General features: G+C 37.0%; 1 protein-coding gene across 1 annotated transcript in view; it reads left to right on the forward strand.

Moving 5' to 3' along the window:
- The window catches only part of KIAA1524 (KIAA1524 ortholog), a 63,217-nt gene that overhangs the window by 25,705 nt on the left and 15,549 nt on the right, over window positions 1-21,963 (forward strand). The window contains exons 11-16 of the mRNA XM_006889995.1: window positions 9,780-9,921; window positions 11,563-11,662; window positions 13,570-13,688; window positions 19,206-19,401; window positions 20,156-20,230; window positions 20,322-20,432. Of these exons, the coding sequence (XP_006890057.1) occupies window positions 9,780-9,921; window positions 11,563-11,662; window positions 13,570-13,688; window positions 19,206-19,401; window positions 20,156-20,230; window positions 20,322-20,432 (743 nt within the window). The remainder of the gene's footprint in view (window positions 1-9,779; window positions 9,922-11,562; window positions 11,663-13,569; window positions 13,689-19,205; window positions 19,402-20,155; window positions 20,231-20,321; window positions 20,433-21,963) is intronic.

The following is a 21,963-nucleotide window of genomic DNA, read 5'->3' on the forward strand; positions in this document are numbered from 1 at the left end:
TCTCATCACTTCCTCTCCCAACATTTATTACTTGGTGTCTCATTAAACTTTGCCACTGTTACTGGAACGAGATGGCATTTCATTGTGGTTTTTTATTACCAGGGATTTTGAGCATTTTTTCATGTGTCTGTTGGCTGTCCGAATATCTTCTTTGGTAAAAATTCTTTCCATGCCTTTTACCTATCATAAAACATCTCTTAAAGGTGACAATAACTTGCAATAGAATTTTAATATTTAATAGTATTTTTTCACTTGCTCTACAAGATGTGCCTTTTAAGCCAAAATACAAAATTCTGATTTTTTTCCATCTAATTTTTAATTTTTTTTTCTCTCCTCAGAATAAGGTGAAATCCTTTTATCGAACTCTTATAACATACTTGGCCCATAGTAGTTTAACCGTGGTTGTGTTTGCACTTTCGATACTATCCAGTTTGACATTAAATGAAGAGGTTGGGGAAAAGGTAAATATGATTTGTTAAACTATCTATAAAGATAATACCTCCATAGGTCATAATTTTTAATACATTAGACATTATTGAAATCTTTTGCAGCATTTTAGAATAACGTCCACTTCATGTTATGTGTAATATACTTTTCTATTTTTTTTAAGCTATTCCATGCCCGAAACATTCACCAGACTTTTCAATTGATATTTAATATTCTTGTAAATGGTGATGGTACACTAACTAGAATGTATTCAGTGGACCTGCTAATGGATCTCCTTAAAAATCCTAAAATTGCTGATTATCTTACCAGGTAAGACTCCTAGATTAAAATTAGAACCTTTTTTCTTTCATATCAAAACATGTTTGTAATGTATAAAACTGCCTTTGTACATAAGTTGTTTTTGTTGTTAGGTGCCATCAAATCAAGTACGACTTAGAGAAACCCTATGAATAACAGATCTAAACCTGGTTGTATCTTCCAACATCTTTATCACCTCTTACCTACTTGAGTCCATTTATGTAATCACCATGGCATTCAGCTGGTTGAAGGTCTTCTTTTGCTGACCCTCCACCTTTCCAAGCATGATGTCTCTTTCTAAAAGGAATAGCCCCTCTTAACAACATGCCCAAAGTATGTGAGATAACACTTCATTGTTTCATTTCCTTGTCTCCAGGGAGCACTTTGGTTGCACATTCTCCAAAACATACCTGTTCACTCTTGTAGCAGTCCATGGAATACTCAGTACTCTTCTCTTAAACAACATCTCAAAGGTATCAGTGATTCTTGTGACAACCTTATTCATTTTCAAGCTCTCAGATGCATAGCAAGTTATTGAAAAGACCAAGGCCTGAATTAGGCACACTCTAGTCTTTGAACTGCCATCATTGCTCTTCAATATTTTGGAGAAGTTTTGATAGCAGACATTAACAACGAGTCACATCTTTTGATTTCCTAACTGCTGGTACCAAGGTTACTTACTGTAGATCCAAGTAAGATGAAATCATTGATAATTTCAGTCTTTTCTCCACCTGTCATAAAGCTACCTATTGGCCCAGTGGTGAAAATTTTTGTCTTCCTGATGTTGAGATGCAATCCATGTTGAAGGCTGTAGACTTTAATCTTCTACAGCAAATGTTTCAAATCCTCATCACTTTGAGCAAGTAAAGTTATGACCTCTGCATAACACAGGTTGCTGATCCTGATGCCATATTCTTTTTTCATAAAGTCAAGTTTCTTGAAGATTTGCTTAGCATACAGATTGAATAGGTATGGTGAAAGGATATAGACCTAAGGTACACTTTTTTTTTTTAATTAAACCATGTAGAATTCCCTTGTTCTGTTTGTACAAAAGCTTCTTAGTCTAGATTTAGTTTCCATGTAATTCTTTTGAGATCTTTGTTCTCCGTGTTAGCCATAGTCTGTTATTCACACAGTCAAATGCCTACATATAGTTGATAAGACATGGATAGATATTCCTCTGGTATTCTCTGCTTTCAGCAAAGACTCCGCTGACATCAATAGTTATATCCCTGGTGCCATGACCTCTTCTAAATCCACCTTAAACCTCCCTCTCAATGTACTGTTCAAGCTGCTTTTGGATGATCTTCAGCAATATTTTGCTTGCAAAGATATTACTCCAGAATTCACATTTTCTTGGATCACCTTTGTTGGAAATAGGAACAAATTACTCAATTGGTCAGGTAGCTGTCTTCCAAGTTTCCCTGGACAGACTGGTAATCACATCTCAACAGAACCTTGGCTGCGTATTAGTTGGAACATGTTAATTGATACTCCATTGATTCCTAGGGTCTTATTTTTTTGCCAATGCCTTCGATGTAATTTTAATTTCTTCCTTCATAACTATTGGTTCTGTTTCATATGCTAATTCTTGAAATGTTTTAATATTGCCCACTTGTTTTTGGTACTGCCACTCTGTATTCTCTCCATCTTCTTTTGATGATTCCTGGATCATTCAAGATTTTGCCCAGAGTATCTCTCAGTATTAAGGCTTGGATTTGTTTTTAACTTTTTTTCCGCTTGAGAAATCCCAAGTGAGTTCTTTTCTTTTTGTTCTCCAGCTCCAGCTCTTTGCAAATTCCATTTTAATACTTTGTCTTTTGTGCAGCCCTTTTCAGCTCTTTTACTTCAGCATCACTTCCCTTTATTTTAACTTTTTGATGCACTAGTGCAATTTTTAGAGTTTCTTCTGACATCCGTTTTGGTCTTTCTCCTCTGCTATGTAATTACCTTTTGTTCTCTTTATGGATGATATCTTTGATGTTATAACACAGCTTCTGGTCTTTGATCATTAGTATTCAGTGCCTCTAACCTATTCTTGAGATGCTTTTTAAATCCCGGTGGGATAGGCTGAAGGTCAGTTCTTATGACCTTGGTTTAATTTTCTTTAGCCTCAAATCAGGCATGTATCATCATAGATGTAAGAAATATCAATTCTGTTGATACATGGTAGACTACATCTAAAGGTTTTGGTATATTGTGTCCACTGTGTTTGCTCCCTTGCCTTGAAATAAAAATTACAGCAGAGTTTTAAATATGCATATGCTTATATGTTTTTGAATCTTTATCTTGGATCTCTATTGTTGTAATGTACCGTTGAGTCCAAACTGACCCATAACTGACCCTCCAGTGTGTTTTCAGAGGCAGTATATTGCCTCTGAAGAGATCAGCTATGCTTCTGCCCCAGAGCATCTGATGAATTTGAACTGCGTGCCTTTAGTATTGTAGCACATTTTCTTAACCACTGGTTTAATTTTATTTTCTTGATTAATCTGTTTTAAAACCATTTTTAAACTATAAGTACTACATGATCCTTTCAATGTGATTTTTTTTGTAAGTAAACCCAGTATAAAATAATTTTATTAAAAAAAGACTTGTACATGACCTGAAAACCAACAAGAATTTTCCCCTCTGCAAGTCAAAAAATTAAAGTTGTTGAATGAGATAAGACTGTCTAGTCTCAAAGAATTTTTACAGATATAATTTGAAGATAAACCAGGAGTATATATATAACCTCTTACAATAAGAAACCATAAGATTAATTTGAGTAAAACATTAACATTTAAAACTCTGATAAAATATGAGAAAACTAGAAAGGATGATATTATAATGTCTAAGTTATAACCAAACCTAGTAAAGAAAATAACATCTGTAAATATAAACAAGCTTATAGGAACAGTCCCCTTAACATGCCTTTAAGCCTTGTCTACTGTGCATAAAAAATGCATCGTATTTGTTTCATTGTACCCTTCATATTTTAAGATAAAATGGGATAATGTAATTTTATATCCTATCTTTGTGGTATTTCATGGAATTCATATTGTTTATATTCTGAAATAAAAAAGCAACTGTTTTTCAAAGTAAAAATTGGTGTTTAGCATCTTAAGTTATATTTTCCCTGTGTCTTTGTTGTACTAGAGTAAGAAGTTATCTTAAAGAGTTTATTTAACTTAGCCCTCAAAAATAAATATCTCATTAAGGCACATCACATGATTTTCTTGGTTTCCTAGTCTTGTGAATCTCAGTGTCAGCTGGATGTGGCCTCTTGCTTCTTGAAGAGAGGTCGTATAGCCCTGGTATGTCTACTTGCCATACAGAGGTAACTTGTGGTTGCTGTGAAGCTGAACACTGTGACACTGATGTGTCAAATGCAAGAATGATTACCCTTGGTGGAGCTCTCCGATTAAAATAAGCATGGAAGCAGGAGTGGCATCCACTTCTGTAAATAGCTCGCCTCCGGAAACCCTCTGAACCTGGAGAAAGGATGAAAGTTACAGAAGTGTTGAGGATTTTCGTTCATAGGGTTGCTATGAGTTGCCTATGACTCAGTGGCACTTAACAACAACACCAACACAACAGTGCATATACAAGTTGTTTACACTATACTGTTTTCTAAGGAAGTATAGCATTATGGAAGTAATAGCATTGTTAATAGTAATAGCATTACTATTACTATAAAATAATAGTAATGCTAAATAGTATTATGAAAAAGTTTGACATATTTTGAGAATTACCACAGTGTGACAAAAATGATATAAACGCAAGCTTTTAGAAACTTATGTTTTTCAAGGCACTTAGACTTGCTTGACAGTGATGGCCACAGACTTTTAATTTGAAATGTCTGCAAAACACAGTTAAATGAAGTATGCCTATTTTCAATAAATGACAGGTCTAATTTCTATTTACTGTGATGTTAGGTTGTTTGTGGTTTTAGGTATAAACTTCACAAAGATTATGTTCAATATTAAAAACCGAAAATAAATAAGTGATAGAAAATGAGCATATAGTTTATATTTATCTTATAGATAACTGCCTTTTAATAGATTGATTGCATAATTACCATTTAATCTCTTTTACTTTAAACCTAGGTATGAACACTTTTCCTCATGTCTTAGTCAAGTATTAGGTCTTCTTAATAGGAAGGATTCTGATTCTTCTATAAAGGTATGTGAAAACATAACATTTTGTTTCATTTTAAACTTAAAAAATTAAATTACAGAAAAAATTTAAGGTACTGAACTAAATTTTCACAAACTGAACTTTCACTAAGTTTTATGATAAAGGCTCAGATCAAGCAAGAAGCAGCATTACTAGAATCGTAAAAGACCTCCTATTCCCTACTCACTGCCTAGCAGAGAATACCCATTACTCTCATCATGGTAATATAAATGACTGTATTTGAAAAATTCCTTTGTGATTTTCTGTACTTTAATCAAATTTGTGATCATTTATACTGAAGAATAATTAAAAGTCCTTTTCAGCTTCATCGTTGTATTGTTTTATACTTGAAAGTCCAATGAAGTTGATATTTAATGAGGATTTTATGTTACACAGGTTTTAGAATTACTTCTTGCCTTCTGTTCAGTAACTCGGCTGCGCCACGTGCTCACTGAGATGATATTTGAACAGCCACCCAGCAACACGGTGCTTGGAAACCGTTCTAAATGTGTAGAGCCCACTGTGGCTATACTTCGTTGGTCCAGCCAGCCCTTGGACACACCAGACAACTGCTCTATTTTGGCATTGCAGTTGTTCAAGGAAATATTTGAGGTAACAGGGTGATTGACAAGTTGACTTTCCCACTTTGAATTAACAATTGTTTTTCAGAAGTTTTTCTAGTATACTTCTAGTGATTCATTTGCTTTAGGAAAAGTTCTCAATTTCTAGCAGATCTAGAACTTGGTATATTATTCAGCTACAGAATTTCAGCAGTTGAATTTTTTTCCCCCTACTATGCATGAGTGTTTGTTTTTCATTAGAAAGCTTAGCTTATGTTTATACTCACTCAATTTATATTTTTTTAAAAAAGATTTCTAACTTGGTTATTTTGTAACATTATCCTTTTTTTTGTAACATCATTTGACTATTAGTATAGTCTGTTTTGCCATCAGCAAATATTATATACTGTCTTTATTAACTGTTGAAGTATTAAGATTGCTGTTGTTATGTGTGTCCTCAAGTCCTAACCAATCCTTAGCTGACCCTTCAGCAGGTTTTTAGAGGCACTTAATCACTGGTAGAAGACTGCCCATTCTTCTCCTGGTGAGCAGCTGGTGGATTTAAACCATGTGCCTTCTGGATTGTAGAGCGGTCTCTTAACCACTTGGCCACCAGAGTATTATGATTAGCATCATTATTTAATTGTTATGATTACATTTGTCAAATTCAAGAAATTGGTTTTCAGAAAACATTTCCAATTTAGAATATTTAAGAAAAAAATCACAGGCTTAGTCCATTTTTCTTATGAAATTATAAAACTTTATTGATTTAAGATTGGATGAAAAGATGGATTGCTGTTAGAAAAATCAAATCACGAAATACAGATGTATATCTAAGAAATTTCTTGAGATCATTGATGTTTAATGATAACCATTTCTGCATTTTGTGTAACATTTTTATTTGTTGTTGGTTAATTCTCCAGGATGTGATAGACACTGCTAACTGTTCCTCAGCTGATCGTTTTGTGACTCTTCTGCTACCTTCAATCCTTGATCAGCTTCAGTTTACAGAACAAAATCTAGATGAGATCTTAATAAGGAAAAAATGTGAAAGGATGGCCAGAGCTATTGACGTTTTATTAAATATCCTTTTCTGTGATCATAATAACTATGTAAATAACCTCTCATTTTCCCATAGTGTTGCATTTCTTTCTTTAGCCTTTTAGCAGGAAGCAGTCCTCAGAATAGAGCAAGGAAACAGTGCATGCTTCAAAATCAGGAAAGGAGTGTGTCAGGGATGTGTCCTGTCTATATAACTTTGCAATCCAAATGCAGAACAGATTATTTGGGAGGCTGGACTTTATGAGGAAGAATGTGGCTTCAAGATTGGAGGAAGACTCATCAATCAACAACCTTCATTATACAGATGACACAACCTCACATGCCAAAACTGAGGAGGACTTCAAGCGGTTGCTGCAGAAGGTCAAGGACTTCAGTATGGACTGAAGTTCAACATCAAGAAAACAAAGATCTCACCACTGGGCCAATTTGCAACATCATGATAGATGGAGAAGAGATTGAGATTGTTAACAATTTCAGGTTGCCTGGTTCCACAATCAACACTCTTGGCACCAGTAGTGAGGAAATCAGAAGATGAATGACATCAGGGAAATCTGCTGTCAGGGACTTCTCCAAAGTGCTAAAGAGCAATAATGTTAATCTATAGACTAAGGTGCACCTGATTGAGGCCATGGTCTTCATAGTTACTTTCTATGCATCAGAGAGGTGGATAGTGATGAAGGATAACAGTAGGATAATCGATGCCTTTAAATTGTGGTGCTGGAGAAGAGTATTGAACATACTATGGACCACTAAGAGAACAAACAGGTCTGTCTTGGAGAGGGTGAAACCAAGCTGCTTCTTGGAGACAAGGATTTTGAAGCTCTACTTCACACACTTTGGCATTTTGCCAGAAGGGACAAGTCCTTGGAGAAGAACATCATGCATGAAGGGGTGCAGAAGAGGAAAACCCCAGATGAGATGGATTGACACGGTAATTGGGGTAATGGGTATAGGTGTGTCAGAGATGATGAGACTGGCTCAGTTTTAAGCAAAGTTCAGAGCTAGTGTGCATAGGTTCAACTGTGAGTCTCAGTTGACTCGATAGCACATAACAACATTGCACTTAGTCACTTTGTCTTTATTTTCAGCGAACTTTAAAAAGCTTTGTTTTCTGTGTAAAACCAGTATTGAAATGTATTTTTTTTAAAGTTTTTCAAACTTGCCTTGAACATTTTTCACCACAAATTAATAATAGAAATTGTACCTTAAAATGATAATTCTATTCCTACTTGTGAATCCATCATCAGATTTTGTGGCCAGTTGCTTCTTCTGGTTGATTAACAGTGCCATTTTTTTTTACTGGAGACTATGAGAAGATAAGGAATGGTGGTGGTTATTATTTTAGCTGTGTTTTGTTGGATTGGGGTTTCCTTTTAGTTTTGTGTTTGAAAAATGAGTATCATTCTTTATAAATGTTTTGCTAAATATTATGACAACACTTGTTTATTAAGGGGGAGGAAGACCAGTATAAATAGAAAAATTAACTCATTTTGGAAGGGAGGGAAGCCTTTGAAAACAGTTAGCATCACATTTGGTTGTATACAATGATTTCCTTATGTCTTTGTTTTAAGTTTAGGTGGGTTTTTTTTTTAAGAATAACTGATTGCAAATTGCTAACTATGTCCAAATTCTTTAAATATTATTTTAATTCGTTGTTTCTTCTTAATTTTTTTGTTTTTGTTTTTAATTTGTTGTTTCTTATGTGCAGTGAGCTTTTATGTTGCAGCCATATCTCTTATAGTTTCTAATTAAATTTCCTTATATTTCAAAACAACTAAAATTTGCTTTCTTTTGTTGTATCTTAGACTAAATGCCACCTTTTTAATCTTTCTATGGACGGTTTCTTAATTTTTGTTATTTGATAACAGTGGATCTCAACTGTAACTGAGAATCCACCTGTGGAAGACTTTTAAATTTTAACACCAGATCCTTATGTCCATATAATCTAATCAGCTTGAACTAGGGGGGTTGTGTGTGTGTGTCTGTATTAAGAATTTGAACTATTGTGATTGTTGCAAACAAAAAATTAACATCCAGCTGTTGTTGTTGATTGTCATCGAGTTGAGCACGACTCTATGAACAGAAGTCCTGAAGTCTTTCAATAACTATTGTCATTTATCAAAGTTCAGAGACTTTCCAGAGACATGTTGTTTAGGAAATGGATGGGACTCCTACTTCCAAACCTGTCTTAAACTGGGAGCTCCACCAAACACTTGTCTACCATGGGCAACCGTTAAGACCTTTGACACCCCAATAGCACAAGGTTCAGCATCACAGCAATACAGCATATTGATAGAATTGATACCACTTAGAATGTTCCTCCAAAATATAACAACCAACTTTTAAATACAAAGGCCCTCCCTGAGGTCTTGTTGACTGTAGACAAGAGTCTTAAATAAAAATACAATCAATATAGCATGTTGTTGTTGTCATGTGCTGTTGAGTTGCCTGCGATGAATAGTGACTATGGACAGCAGAAAAGACAAATATTTTTTTCTGTTTTTCTCTTTGAGGCAAACATTCGGTACTAGTCTTATCTGTATCTTTTTGAGCCTCTTGAATTTCTTGAATGTTAGATTCTTATCTGTCATGGAACTAATATAACACTAAATACATGGAATTGCAATGGAATGCTTTGTATGAAATCTTCGTAAATAAGCTAACCAGTTTGTTGATTAGCCAGATTGCTTCTGCTTCATGGCAGCCCTGAGTATCAGAGTACAATTATTGCTGTTTATGTTTTCAAGACTTGTTTGGCAGTGGATCACAAGGACTTTCTCCTGAAGTAGCTCTGTGGTAGACTTGAACTGCCAACCTTCTGGCTAGTATTTCAGTACTTTCACCTTAGTTTTCACCTTACCAGAACTCCAAATACTTTAAAGTGTTTATATTATACAAATATAACAAACAGATTCATCCTGGAGAGGATTAAACTGGATGACTCCTTGGAGGCAAGGATTCTGGGGCTCTGTCTAACATACTTTGGTCATGTTGTAAGGAGGGACTGGTCCTGGGAGAGGGACATCATACTTGGGAGTGGGGAGGGACAGTGCAAGAAGGGAAAGCCCTCTATGAGGTGAATTGATTCAGTAACTGGGGTAATTGGAATGGGGGTGTCAGAGAGTGTGATTGGCACAGGACAGAGCAGAGTTTAGGGCTGTTGTACATTGGGTTGCTATGAGTCACAAGCGACTTCACAGCACACAACAAGAAGTTACTTTGAGATGTTTTTCTGTTTCCCTTAACAAAATCAACCTCTCTGTGGAGATGATACTCTCAAAATGCATGTTGCAAAAATCCTGACGACTATTAAATGTACCACCCTGATAGAACAACAGTTTACATATGGCAAGATTGACCTGGGGTTTGGAACAAAGGTAGCAGATTCTGAATTGTGGTAAGTATATGGAAGCCTCATTGGCAAAATAATAAGGGCAAAGTTACTAAAATTAAAAGTTACAGTTTTATGGCAGTGATTTTTATAATTTTTTGAAAATCATGTTGGTTATATTATAGTAGCTTAAAGTATTGCAGAGAATTGGCAAGTATTTTTGTGATGAAGGTATTTTTATTAAATTTATAGATTATATGCTTTTGAAGAAAAACATTCATCATGCAGCATTTTTTATTTAAGTTTATTTTGTTTTTATTAATGGTAATTGTTTTAAGAATTTCAGAACATTTTTTACAACAACTTCTTTAAATTTGTATTTATTTTGCATGTTTAAGTGAAGAAAAAAATGAGTACTTTTACTACAAGAAATAATTTACTGCTGACAGCTTCCTATTAACAGAGATGGGTCTTCTTAGTAATTAAAGGTGGATTTTTCACTGACAGTAATGAGAATATTGTTTTATGTACGCCATTACTCCCTCATAAATTAAATTCACTTATTCTGTCTTGGAGGATTCTAAATGCCAGACACTATGATTTGTTCATAGTTCCATGAATGTTATAATTATCTATGATTGTTCAAGAGCAGATGATTTTTTATTTTCTTAGATTCCTTTTAAGCTACAAAATTTAGAACAGCCTAGTATAATTCACGCAGTGCATATAAGATTGCCCTCTCGTGTTGATATTCCAGTGACATAGCTGAGAAGTAGGTCATACTACTGACAGTACTGCTAATTTTGAAGCAAAAGTTGAAAGATGTTAATATTTGAAAGTAGAATAATGAACATTGTCTAAACTTGGGTTATTAATGCTAATATGCCATGTTTGGGTATGGGTTATAAGGATGTTGATCTCTATAATATTTTTATTTTATAACGTGTATTTTCCCTTCTTGAGGTTCAAAGTCAAGTAAGAATCACTCATTTTATTTCTGTAGTTGTTGTTATGTACTGCCAAGTCAGAACTAATTCTTAGCTGACCCGTAAGTGAGTTTTCAGAGTCAGTGTATTGCACAGGAAATTGTCCATCTTTCTCTTGCAGAGCAGCTAGGTATGTGGATTCAAACCACATACCTTTGGGTTAGCAGCACAACTCCTTATCACCAAGCGACCAGAGCTCCTTTCTGTAAAATTATTATTATTAGGTATATTCTCATTATTAAGTCAAGTACAACATCTCTGAACTTTGTCTTATCCTGTGCCATCTGCAAACTTCCTAACACACTAGAGTCCATTGTGGCAGTCATCTGGTTGAGGCTGTCTTCTCTTTTACCGATCTCCTGCCTTTCCAAGCATGCTGTTCCTCTGCAAAGAGTAGCTTCTCTTTGCAACATGAACAAAGTATGTGAAGCAAAGCTTTATCATCTTTGCCTCCAAAGACCACTTTGGCTGCACTTTATTCAAGACATACTTGTTAGTTCTTTTGGCAGTCCATGGGATGTTCAGTGTTCTTCTCCAACACTGCAGGTCAAAGGCATCACTTATTTGTCTGTCATCCTGATTCATTATCCAGCTCTCAGAAGCATTGCAATTTATCTGTAAAATTAGCTGGGATGAAATAAGCTTTTAGACAACTTTTGAGTTACCTAATTTAAGTAAAACTTTTAAAAACAATTTTTTTCCCTATAACTTACTTTTAAAGCAAACTTGCTGCTGATGTAATTTTGAAAACTCTTGATTTGATGAACAAACTTAAACAGCTGGTTCCTGGTATGGAGGTTAGCTTCTACAAAATCCTTCAGGTGAGTTTAAATTCTAAACATTAACATTCATACTTAAGACTTACTAATGTATATTTTTCTGACATGATGTTAACGATATTTTTTCTTAGAATTGACTATCAAAAGAAAACTTGTTGTTGAATGTCTTAAGTACTTACAGTTTTCTTATTGTATTGTCGTTTTGTGTAATTTGACAGAAACTGAACATAAGTGATCTTGATTCAAGGGTTCATAATATGCATCCTCAATCTTACTATTCCTTGTGTCATGATTGCGAGGTTCTTCACTTGTTTCTGCTGGCAGTTTTAGAGGATATATGTATTTTGGGGTTGATTTTGGAGGAGGTTTTTTTTTGTCTTATCAGAATTATAAGAGAATAAAAAGCTCCAAGAAAGAAAGATCGGACTGTGTTTGATGCCATGGAATTAGGTGCCGTGGAGTTGAGTATGACCCATAGCGACCCTACAACCATTCTGAACCCTCTCCTATCCTGTGCCATTCTCACAATTTCTGACATCCTTGAGCTCATTGCTGCAGTGGCTGTGTCAGTTCTTTTGGTTGACAGTGACAATGGTAGCTCTACAAAGCCTAGATTCATTATCATCAAGTCAATTTCAGCACCTCTCTCTCCATCTGATTTCCAGGGTTATAAATCTTTCTAGGAGAAGATCTACCTTAGACGTCTCCATCTTAACTCCCTCAGACAGATATGTGTTGGTCTTGGACCCATCATGGAGTGTACCATACTACCCGGGCCCCAGGCTCTCTGGTAGTTCATTAAGAACTACTTTATCTGCCTTGAAATTCTTCATATTATTCACAGTACCTGGTTTATAAAAGATGTTTAACTAGTATGTCTAAATAATTTATTAATATTGTAAACTTACAGAAATGGCTGTTGTGCGTATATATAGTCGTGGCAGAAGCCAAAAGTAAAACTTTAAATGTGCTTGTAAGTTCTGTGAACATAATGGGTTCGGATGTTGACTTCTACCATTTTTTAGCCAGTGCATCCAAGAATAAGTTATTTCACCTCCCTGAGCTACTGTTCCATGTGGCAAAGTGGAATAATAATTCTACTCCTTGAAGGAATTTGAAGGGAAGTCAGAGGTTATGAAAATAAATGCCTGAACGTAGCATGTTCTGTAGAGTTGAATTATACTAGAATAGTTACATGGCACTTAATATTTAAAAATGCTGATAATTTCACAATGCTTGTATTTTTGTCTTCCCTCTGCTAATAACTTGTTACTGTGTACTTTTAACATTTGTATTAAAGGGATTTTATGTCAGTTCTTAGATTTTTTTTCATAATAGATAATTTAGGATTTACAGTACTAATGTAAAATATTTACTGACATGAAAGACTTAAACTTTTAGTAAAATTACGTATTCTAGCTTGAGCTAATTTTACCTTTATTTTATGACCTTACTCAATTTCGAAATACATAAGCCATTTTAAAATGTCTCTTCTACATGAGGGTTAAAAGTGTTGTTATGGTTGAGATTTTATATTCATCATAATATTTAAGATATGATTTTCAAAGAAACATTGTGAAAGATAAAAATTTTTGCCACAGTTTTTTTAAGCTAGTATTCACTTTGATTGTAAAACAATTCACATAGTCATAGCAAGGTAAAGAGTAATCGTACAATCGTTATCAGAAAAAAACACATTAGAGTTTGCCTATAATATTTTTTTTAATTTTTGTTTTATTTTTGTGTGAGTGTACCGTCAAATCAGATCTGACTGGTACAAGAGGAGATTGTCCCTCCTTCCTCGGCAGAGCATCTGGTGGATTCGAACCGCCTATAATATTTTGTAATTAGCTCTGCTTACTCACGCTCCTCATAAATTCCTGACATTGTTTATTCTTTTTCTTTTGCAAACTAACTTACTTCTTATTTTCTGTTTCTGATTTGTTTAGGATTCACGTGTGATTACTCCTTTGGCTTTTGCTTTAACTTCAGATAACAGAGAACAAGTACAGATTGGACTGGGATTATTATTGGAAGCTGCACCACTCCCAGATTTCCCTGCTTTAGTGTGAGTTGAAATGATCTCTTCTTTAGCAAACCTCAGTGTAGGTAGGTTATAGATAAATTGAGCATTTCACTCTTAATAGTAATCTTTTAAATGATAATTAAAAGGAAGAGGGAAGACAGATTTTGAACTCCTATAACTGAAAACTTCAAGCATATTCTCATCCATGGGCTGGATCCAGGTACTTCTCTGTATTAACAGGGCACTTTTCCTCTCAATCTCTTACTACCTCTTTTTGTTGAAGTAGCTTCTGGATGCTTACATCCTATCATTTTACTTTCTCTTCTGATAGAAAGAGTTTCTTCACAATTATTTATATGAAAAGTAATCATCACTTTTATTTACTATAGTCTCTGAAAACTTTCTGGAGGGTCAATTGAGTTGATTCTGACTCAACATCTTGTCACAACAACATAGCCAGTAGGTAATATAACTTGTTTTTATAGGTAAAGTTTTATTGGCACAAAGCTACATGTATCTGTTTTTATATTGCTGTTTTCATGCTGCAACAGCTGAGTTAATGAGTTTCATCAGGGACTAAATGGGCCCTCAGGCCTAAAACACTTATTATATGATCATTAAGAAAAAGGTTACTAGCCCCCTATAATATGCTATAAACTTATCTAGAAAACCAGATTTTCAGAATAATTAATATAGCTGGTCATATATTTAGAATTAAAGAACTATGGAAAACCTAGGTGCCATTCATATATTTTTATAATAGTTAATAAGAAAATAGATTATCAGAGCTTCCCTTTATGTTACAATATAGAGGTGCTTTGCTATAGAAGCATTGAAGCTGCTCCATGTTTTAGTGGCTTGCTCGCTTTGCATCTGATACATGCTGATTAATGATTTATTCCTTGCAAATAAGAAACATAAGCACAAGCTAAACACATGGATTTCACCTGATGGGATGCACGGGAATCAGATCCATTACCTCTGTGGAAGGAATTGTTGGAGAAATCAGCAATGAAAACTAGGCCAGGTGCTGATTGTGGAATAGACCATCAACTAACCATATACAAGTGCAAATATAAGCTAAAGAAGGTTAAATCATATCCACAGGAATAAAAATATATCCCCCTGAATTTAAAATCCAGCTCAGGAAAAGGTTTTAGGCCTTGAACACTAAAGAATGAAGACCAGATGAGCTGTGTTAAGATATCAAGAATATCATTCATGAAGAATGCAAAAAAGTCATTTACAAAGAAGGAAGAAGACCAACATGGATGTCAGAAGAGACTTTGAATATTGCACTAGAGCACCAAGAAGCCAAAGAAAAGGGAAAAACTCAAGAAGTTAAGTAGCTGAATAACTGATTTCAAAAGGCAGTTTGGGAAGACAAGGCAAAAATGTTAAAATGAAATGTGCAAGGAGCTCGAGTCCAAAAATCAAAAAAAGCTGAACTCGCTCCACATTTCTCAAACTGAAGAAACTGAAGAGCAAATTCAAGCTGTGAGATACAATGCTTAAGGAAGCTATGGGCAGATAGATTATTGAATGATTCAGGAAGCATTGAAAGAAGATGGGAGGAGTATACAAAGTCATTGTACCAAAAAGAATTGGCTGACACAGAAGAATTTCAAGAAACAACATAAGATCAACAGGCAATAGTGATAAAGGAGGAAGTTCAGGCTGCTCTGCAGAACTTGGCAAAAAATAAAACCCTAGGAATTGATGGAATACCAACCAATTGACATATTTCAACATGCACATGCTGCCCTGGATGTGTTTACCAAGTTGTGCCAAGATATCAGGAGCACAACTACTTGGCCAACTGACTGGAGGAGATCCATTATTTGTTCCCATTCCAAAAAAAGGTGACCCGACAGAGTACTAATATCATACACTAGCAAAATCCTGCTGAAGATCATCCAGAAATTACTAACAGTACATTGACAGAGAAATACCAGAAATACAAGCTGGGTTAAGAAGAGGCTGTGGCACTAAAGACATTATTGTCAATGTCAGATGGATCTTTGCAGAAAGCAGAGAGTGCCAGAGGAATGTCTTTCTATGTTTTATTGACTATGTAAAGGCATTTGACTGTGTGGAACACAATAAATTGTGGTTAACCTTGAAGAAAATAGGAACTCCAGAACACTTGATTGTTTTTGTACAAAATCTGTAGTTGGATGAGGAAGGTCCTTGGAACAAAGCAGAGAAAGACTGCATGGTTCAAAAATCAGGAAACGAGTGTGTCAGGGATGCATCCTGTCTTCATATATTTGCAATTTATATGCAACCCCGATTTTTCGGGAAGCAGGGCTTTATGAGGGGAATGTGGCATCAGTATTGGAGGTAGACTCATCGATAATCTACATTACATTATGATAACACAACCTTGCTTACTGAAACTGAGGAAGACCTGAAGAGCTTCCTGCAGAAGGTCAAGGACTGTAGTCTTCTATATCGACAAGCTTAACATCAAGAAAACAAAGATTCTCATCATTAGGCCAATTGGCAGCACATGATAGATGGAGAAGAGATTGAAGTGGTTAATAGTTTACAGCTTGCTCAGCTCCACAATCAACACTCAACATCAGCAGTCAGGTCATTTAAAAAAAAAAAAAAAAAGCCTTGGGAAAATCTGCTGTAATGGACCTCTCCAGAGTACTGGAAAGCAATGATGTCAGTCTAGCGACTAAGGTGTGTCTGATCCAGGCCATGATCTTCTCAACTACCTGCTATTCGTCAGAAAACTGGACAATGACTAAGGATGACAGAAGAATTGATGTCGTCATAATGTGGAGCTGGAGAAGAGTCTTGAACATATCATGTACTTCCAAGAAAAGAAATCTGACTGTTTTTGAGAGGGTGAAACCAAGTCTTTCCTTGGAGGCTAGGATTTTTGAAGCTCCATCTAATATACTTTGAGCACCATGGCCAGGACAGACTGGTCCTAGGAGAAGCACATCATACTTGGGAAGGTGGAGGGACAGTGCCGGAGAGGAAGACCCCAGATTAGATGAATTAATACAGTGACTGGGGCAATGGGGGTTGGTGTGTTGGAATTAGTGAGACTGGCTCAGGACTGGGCAGGATTCGGAGCTGTTGTACATAGTAACTTTGTACAGCTACTTCTCACCTGCTATTTGGTTAGGTTCCAAAGGCCTTGTCATTTATGTGAAAAGGAACACAGTGTGAAACTTTAACTAAAATTCTCACAGGCTATTGAAATCATTTTGGAGACAGTTCCATGGTACTGCTGCTTCTCCTTTATCACACAATTTGCTTATCTCTATGCTGAGCTCTGTACTATGATTTGTGCTCTTTGAGTGGGCACATGGGCTTATACCATTTCAGATCCCATACAGAGTTAATTGGATCAGGATTTGCAGTCAGAAGATAATACCTATCCCAACACGTTCAGCGTTGTTCTTCCAATGAAGGACCATCCACCCAGTGCCTTCTGGTCCCAGGGACCCATGTTGTTGTTGTTGTTGTTATGTGACGTCGAGTCCCTTGCGACTCATAGCAACCCTATGTACAACAGCCCTAAACTCCGCTCTGTCCTGTGCCATTCACACTGTCTCTGACACTCCCATTCCAATTATCCTAGTCACCGAATCAATCCACCTTGTAGAGGGCCTTCCTCTCCTGCGCCGTCCCTCCACCCTCCCAAGCATGATGCCCCTCTCCAAGGACCGGTCTCTCCTCACATGTCCAAAGTATGTTAGACGGAGCCTCAGAATCCTTGCCTCCAAGGAGCCACCCAGTTTAACCCTTTCCAGGACAAATCTGTTTGTTTTCCTAGCAGTCCATGGTATTCTCAGTACTCTTCTCCAGCACCACAGCTCAAAGGCATCAATTCTCATTCTATCCTCCTTGGTCATTGTCCAACTCTCTGATGCATAACAAGTGATTGCAAAGACCATAGCCTGTATCAGACGCACCTTAGTCTCCAGAGAGACACCATTGCTCTTCAGTACTTTGGGGAGGTCCCTAACAGCAGACTTTCCCATGGCAATGCTCCTTTTAATTTCCTGGCTGCTGGTGCCAAGAGTGTTGACTGTGGAGCCAAGCAGACTAAAGCTGTGTACAATCTTAATCTCTTCACCATCCATCCTGATGCTGCCAATTGGTCCAGTGGTGAGAATCTTTGTCTTCTTGACATTGAACCTCAATCCATAGTGGAGGCTGCAGTCCTTGACACTCTGCAGCAGGCGCTTCAGGTCCTCTTCAGTTTCAGCAAGCAGGGTTATGTCATCCGCATAACGCAGGTTGTTGATAAATCGTCCACCAATCATGACCCCACATTTCTCCTCATAGAGCCCAGCCTCCTGGATAATCTCTTCTGCATATAGGTTGAAAAGGTATGGAGATAGGATGCATCCCTGACGTACGCCCTTCCCAATTTTGAACCATGCAGTGTTCCCTTGCTCTGTTCTGACGACTGCCTCCTGGTCCAAGTATAGGTTTCACATTAGAACGATCAAGTGTTCTGGAATTCCCATTCTTCTCAGAGTCAGCCACAGTTTGTTATGATCCACACAGTCAAATGCCTTTGCATAGTCAATGAAACACAGACATTCCTCTGGTATTCCCTGCTTTCAGCCAAGATCCATCTAACATCAGCTACAATATCTCTAGTACCACGACCCCTTCTAAACCCAGCCTGGACTTCTGGTAGTTCTCTCCAGTCGTTTTTGGATAATTTTCAGTGAAATCTTGCTTGCATGTGAAATCAGTGAGATTGTTCTGTAGTTTCCACATTCTGTTGGGTCTCCTTTCTTTGGGATAAGAACAACCCTTGATATCCTCTCACAACTCATCTGGCCTTCGCTTATTAGTGTTCAAAGCCTCAAACCTGTTCCTGAGATGGCTCTGAAATTCAGGTGGGATAGACTCAAAGTCATATTTTGGTTGCCTTGGATTTGGTTAATTTTCCTCAGCTTCAGCTTGAATTTGCATATGAGTAGTTGGTGGTCAGGGCCCCATACACACAAATAATAGATCTGAGGGACCCTGTGAAATGACTGCTATCCCTTGGAAATCTAGCATTCTGATCCTGCAGCTCTACTGAATGATGGGACAGCCCACAATCTGTAGGCCTTTCTGGGAGTCCAGGAGTCTGCATAGCGAGACCCCTGGTATCCCTGCATTTTCTTTTTAGGTTTTTGTCACGTACAGGACAGCGAGTATGACGTGGAGCTACAGAGGAAGGCAAAGTCTCACTCAAAACACCTGTCTTTAAGATGATTGAAGTAGATTTGACTTCGGTGTTACCATGATTGTGAAATGTAGAATAATGGGAAAGGGAGCAGTCAGTATGCTCAATAATATTTAGAATTCGTTTACACTGCTGGTTGCCAGTGCATCCAAGCCAGAGAAAAAATTACTAAAAATGACTGTAGGTAGGAAAAAGTACAAGAATCTTCCTGCAAATTAAGATACTCTCTGGAACCTGCGTTCATCATGGTCACTGAGAATGTTCTTTCAAAAAAATATTTGAATATTTTCTTTTGCTTTATTTTATCTGATTATTTCTTTTTTCTTTTTGATTCTACTATTCAGACTTGGAGAAAGCATAGCAGCAAACAATGCCTATAGACAACAAGAAGCAGAACATATGCCCAGAAGGATTTCTTTGCAATCAGTAAATCACGGTTTCCCAACATCAGTGAAGAGTTTAACCCCTCCACTTTTAAAAGATAATCTTCCTGCTTTGAACATTGAGGAATTAATAGAGAAACTTCAATCTGGAGTGGTGGTGAGTGATAAAATGACACTTAGTAAATAGGGCTATGCTGGTACCTACCGGCTAAGTGACGTCTCTAGTTCTTATATTTATTTGAACAACTTTAAATGGAAAACTCTATAATTAAAAGCTTAATATTTTTAAGGCTTATTTTAGAATATAAAACTAATGTTCGGAAAAAGTAGAAAGGAAACTGACACATCTTCCATTCTTGTCCTAGATGCCCACATATCTCACAGTTTGAGAAATTTGTTTTCTTTTTAAATTCCTACAAACATACTAGGCTTTAATGTTGATGTTATTCTGTTGTTCTGCACTATGCAGGTTAGTGAACTGCTTGCAGCCCACCTGGTAAGATATATTGTTGTTGTTATGTGCTGTCGAGTCACTTGTGACTCATAGCGACCTTGTGTACAACAGCCCTAAACTCTGCTCTATCCTGTGCCAATTGCACTGCCTCTGACACACCCATCCCGATTACCCCAGTCACTGAATCAATCCACCTCATAGAGGGCCTTCCCCTCCTGCGCTGGCCTTCCCCTCCTGCGCTGTCCTTCCACTCTACCCAGCATGATGTCCCTCTCCAAGGACCGGTCCCTCCTTACAACATGTCCAAAGTAGTAGATAAAGTTTTGTTTTTGGGACTTGTATTTTTGTGGGTTGTGTTTTTACTTTCTTATTCGCTAGTTTCATGGTAGACATTTATTTTGTTATTTTGTGAGTGTTGAAATTTTCTGACTTGAATTCTATTATATTTAAATACTAGGTAAAGGATCAGATTAATGATGTGAGAATATCTGACATAATGGATGTGTATGAGATGAAATTATCCACTTTAGCTGTGAGTACTAACTAATTTTGTATAACAAACAAATTTTAACGAATGCTTTTCTGCAAATGATTCTGATGATTAGTGGTTCGTTTTCTTACAGTCCAAAGAAAGCAGGCTCCAGGATCTCTTGGAAGCAAAAGCTCTTGCTCTTGCACAGGCCGACAGACTAATTGCTCAGTATCGCTGTCAGAGAACTCAAGCTGAGAGTGAGGTGTGTATAACATAAAGCATGCCTGACTAGGAGGAGAACAAATAATGAAATAAAATGTGTGCCCCAAACACTAAACCCACTGCTATTATTAAGTTGAATCTGGCATAGTAACACCCTAAAGGACAGAATAGCACTATTCCGTCTTTCTCTTCAGCATGGCTGACTGGTTTGAAAGAACTGCCACTCCATTAGCAGTCAGTGTCATTGCCTCTTAAGGGTCTTTCTTTTCATTCTCTTACCATTTTTCTTTCTAAGCATGATGTTGTTCTTCAAAGAACATGTTTGAAGTATGAAAGATGAAGCTTCATCATCCTTGCCTCAAAGGAGCACTCTGGCCACACACTTTCTAGGACCTATCTGTTGTTGTTTTCATAGCCCATGGGATATTCAGTACTCTTCAGAACCGCAATTTAAGTAGGTCTTTGTGATGTTAGTGTTAAGTTTGGCTTTTTTTTTAGCCATTAGTTAGCCACCTCTGGCCTCCTGCTACCTTAACTGCAGACACATGGTCTAGCAAATCACCAATAGCTGTGGGGCTAGCAGAAGTGAAAGAGTGCTTTCCACACTTAGCAGCAAAACTTGAGATGAGCAAAACTTGAGACAGGCAAGGCTTGGGGTGGCAAGACCCTAGTGAGAGCGAGACCCTGGTCGTGGAAAGACTGTGGCATTGCTGTGGACTAATGGTGGCAAGGTGTGATCTGAGACTTCTTGCATTTGTGCTGGCCACAGTTAAAGGTTTGGCTGTTCCTGCCAGATGTTTAAAAGACAAGCTGGCCTATAACTGCTTTGAGGCAAACCTTACTGGATGATTTGGATTTGAATGTATTTCCACTCACTCTGTAGCAAGGTGTGTCAGACTACCTAGCTTTTCTAGATCCTGTCCTACTTAAGTGTTTACCTGCCTACATACTTACTATTCTATAAGTCTGCAACACCTTTTTACAATCCTTTATCTGACTCTCCATAATCTTTCTAATTTCACTTTAAATATTTCCTTCCCTAGAATTTTGTATTTCTCTGCCATTTCCTTTTGGACTTGTGATTTTTTGATAGTCCCGCCTCAGAGTATCTTCATGCTGCCTACTTTACTTTCATATCACTCAAATGTCATCGTGTTAAGTGCCACCAAGTCGCCTGTGACTCTTAGCGACCCTATGTACAACAGCTCTGAAGCCTGCCCTATTCTGATCCGGTCTCACTGGCTCCGACACACCTGCCCCATTTGTCCCATTTGCTCCATTTACTGTATCAATCCATCTCATCTGGGATCTTTCTCTCCTGCACCATTGCTCCACCCTTCCAAACATGATGTCCTTCTCCAAGGACTGGCCCGTCCGGGCCACGTGCCCAAAGTATGTGAGACAAAGCTTCAAATCCTAACCTTCTAGGAGAAACTTGGTTTCATTCACTCCAAGACAGACTTATTTGTCTTGATGGTCCATGGTATGTTCAAGACTCTTCTCCAGCACCACAGCTCAAAGGCATCAATAATTCTTCTAATATCCTTAGTCTTTGTCCAGCTTTCTTTTTT

This window comes from Elephantulus edwardii, unplaced genomic scaffold, assembly GCF_000299155.1.
Source record: "Elephantulus edwardii isolate Elephantulus edwardi_28Jun2011 unplaced genomic scaffold, EleEdw1.0 scaffold00085, whole genome shotgun sequence".
NCBI classification, from domain to species: domain Eukaryota; kingdom Metazoa; phylum Chordata; class Mammalia; order Macroscelidea; family Macroscelididae; genus Elephantulus; species Elephantulus edwardii.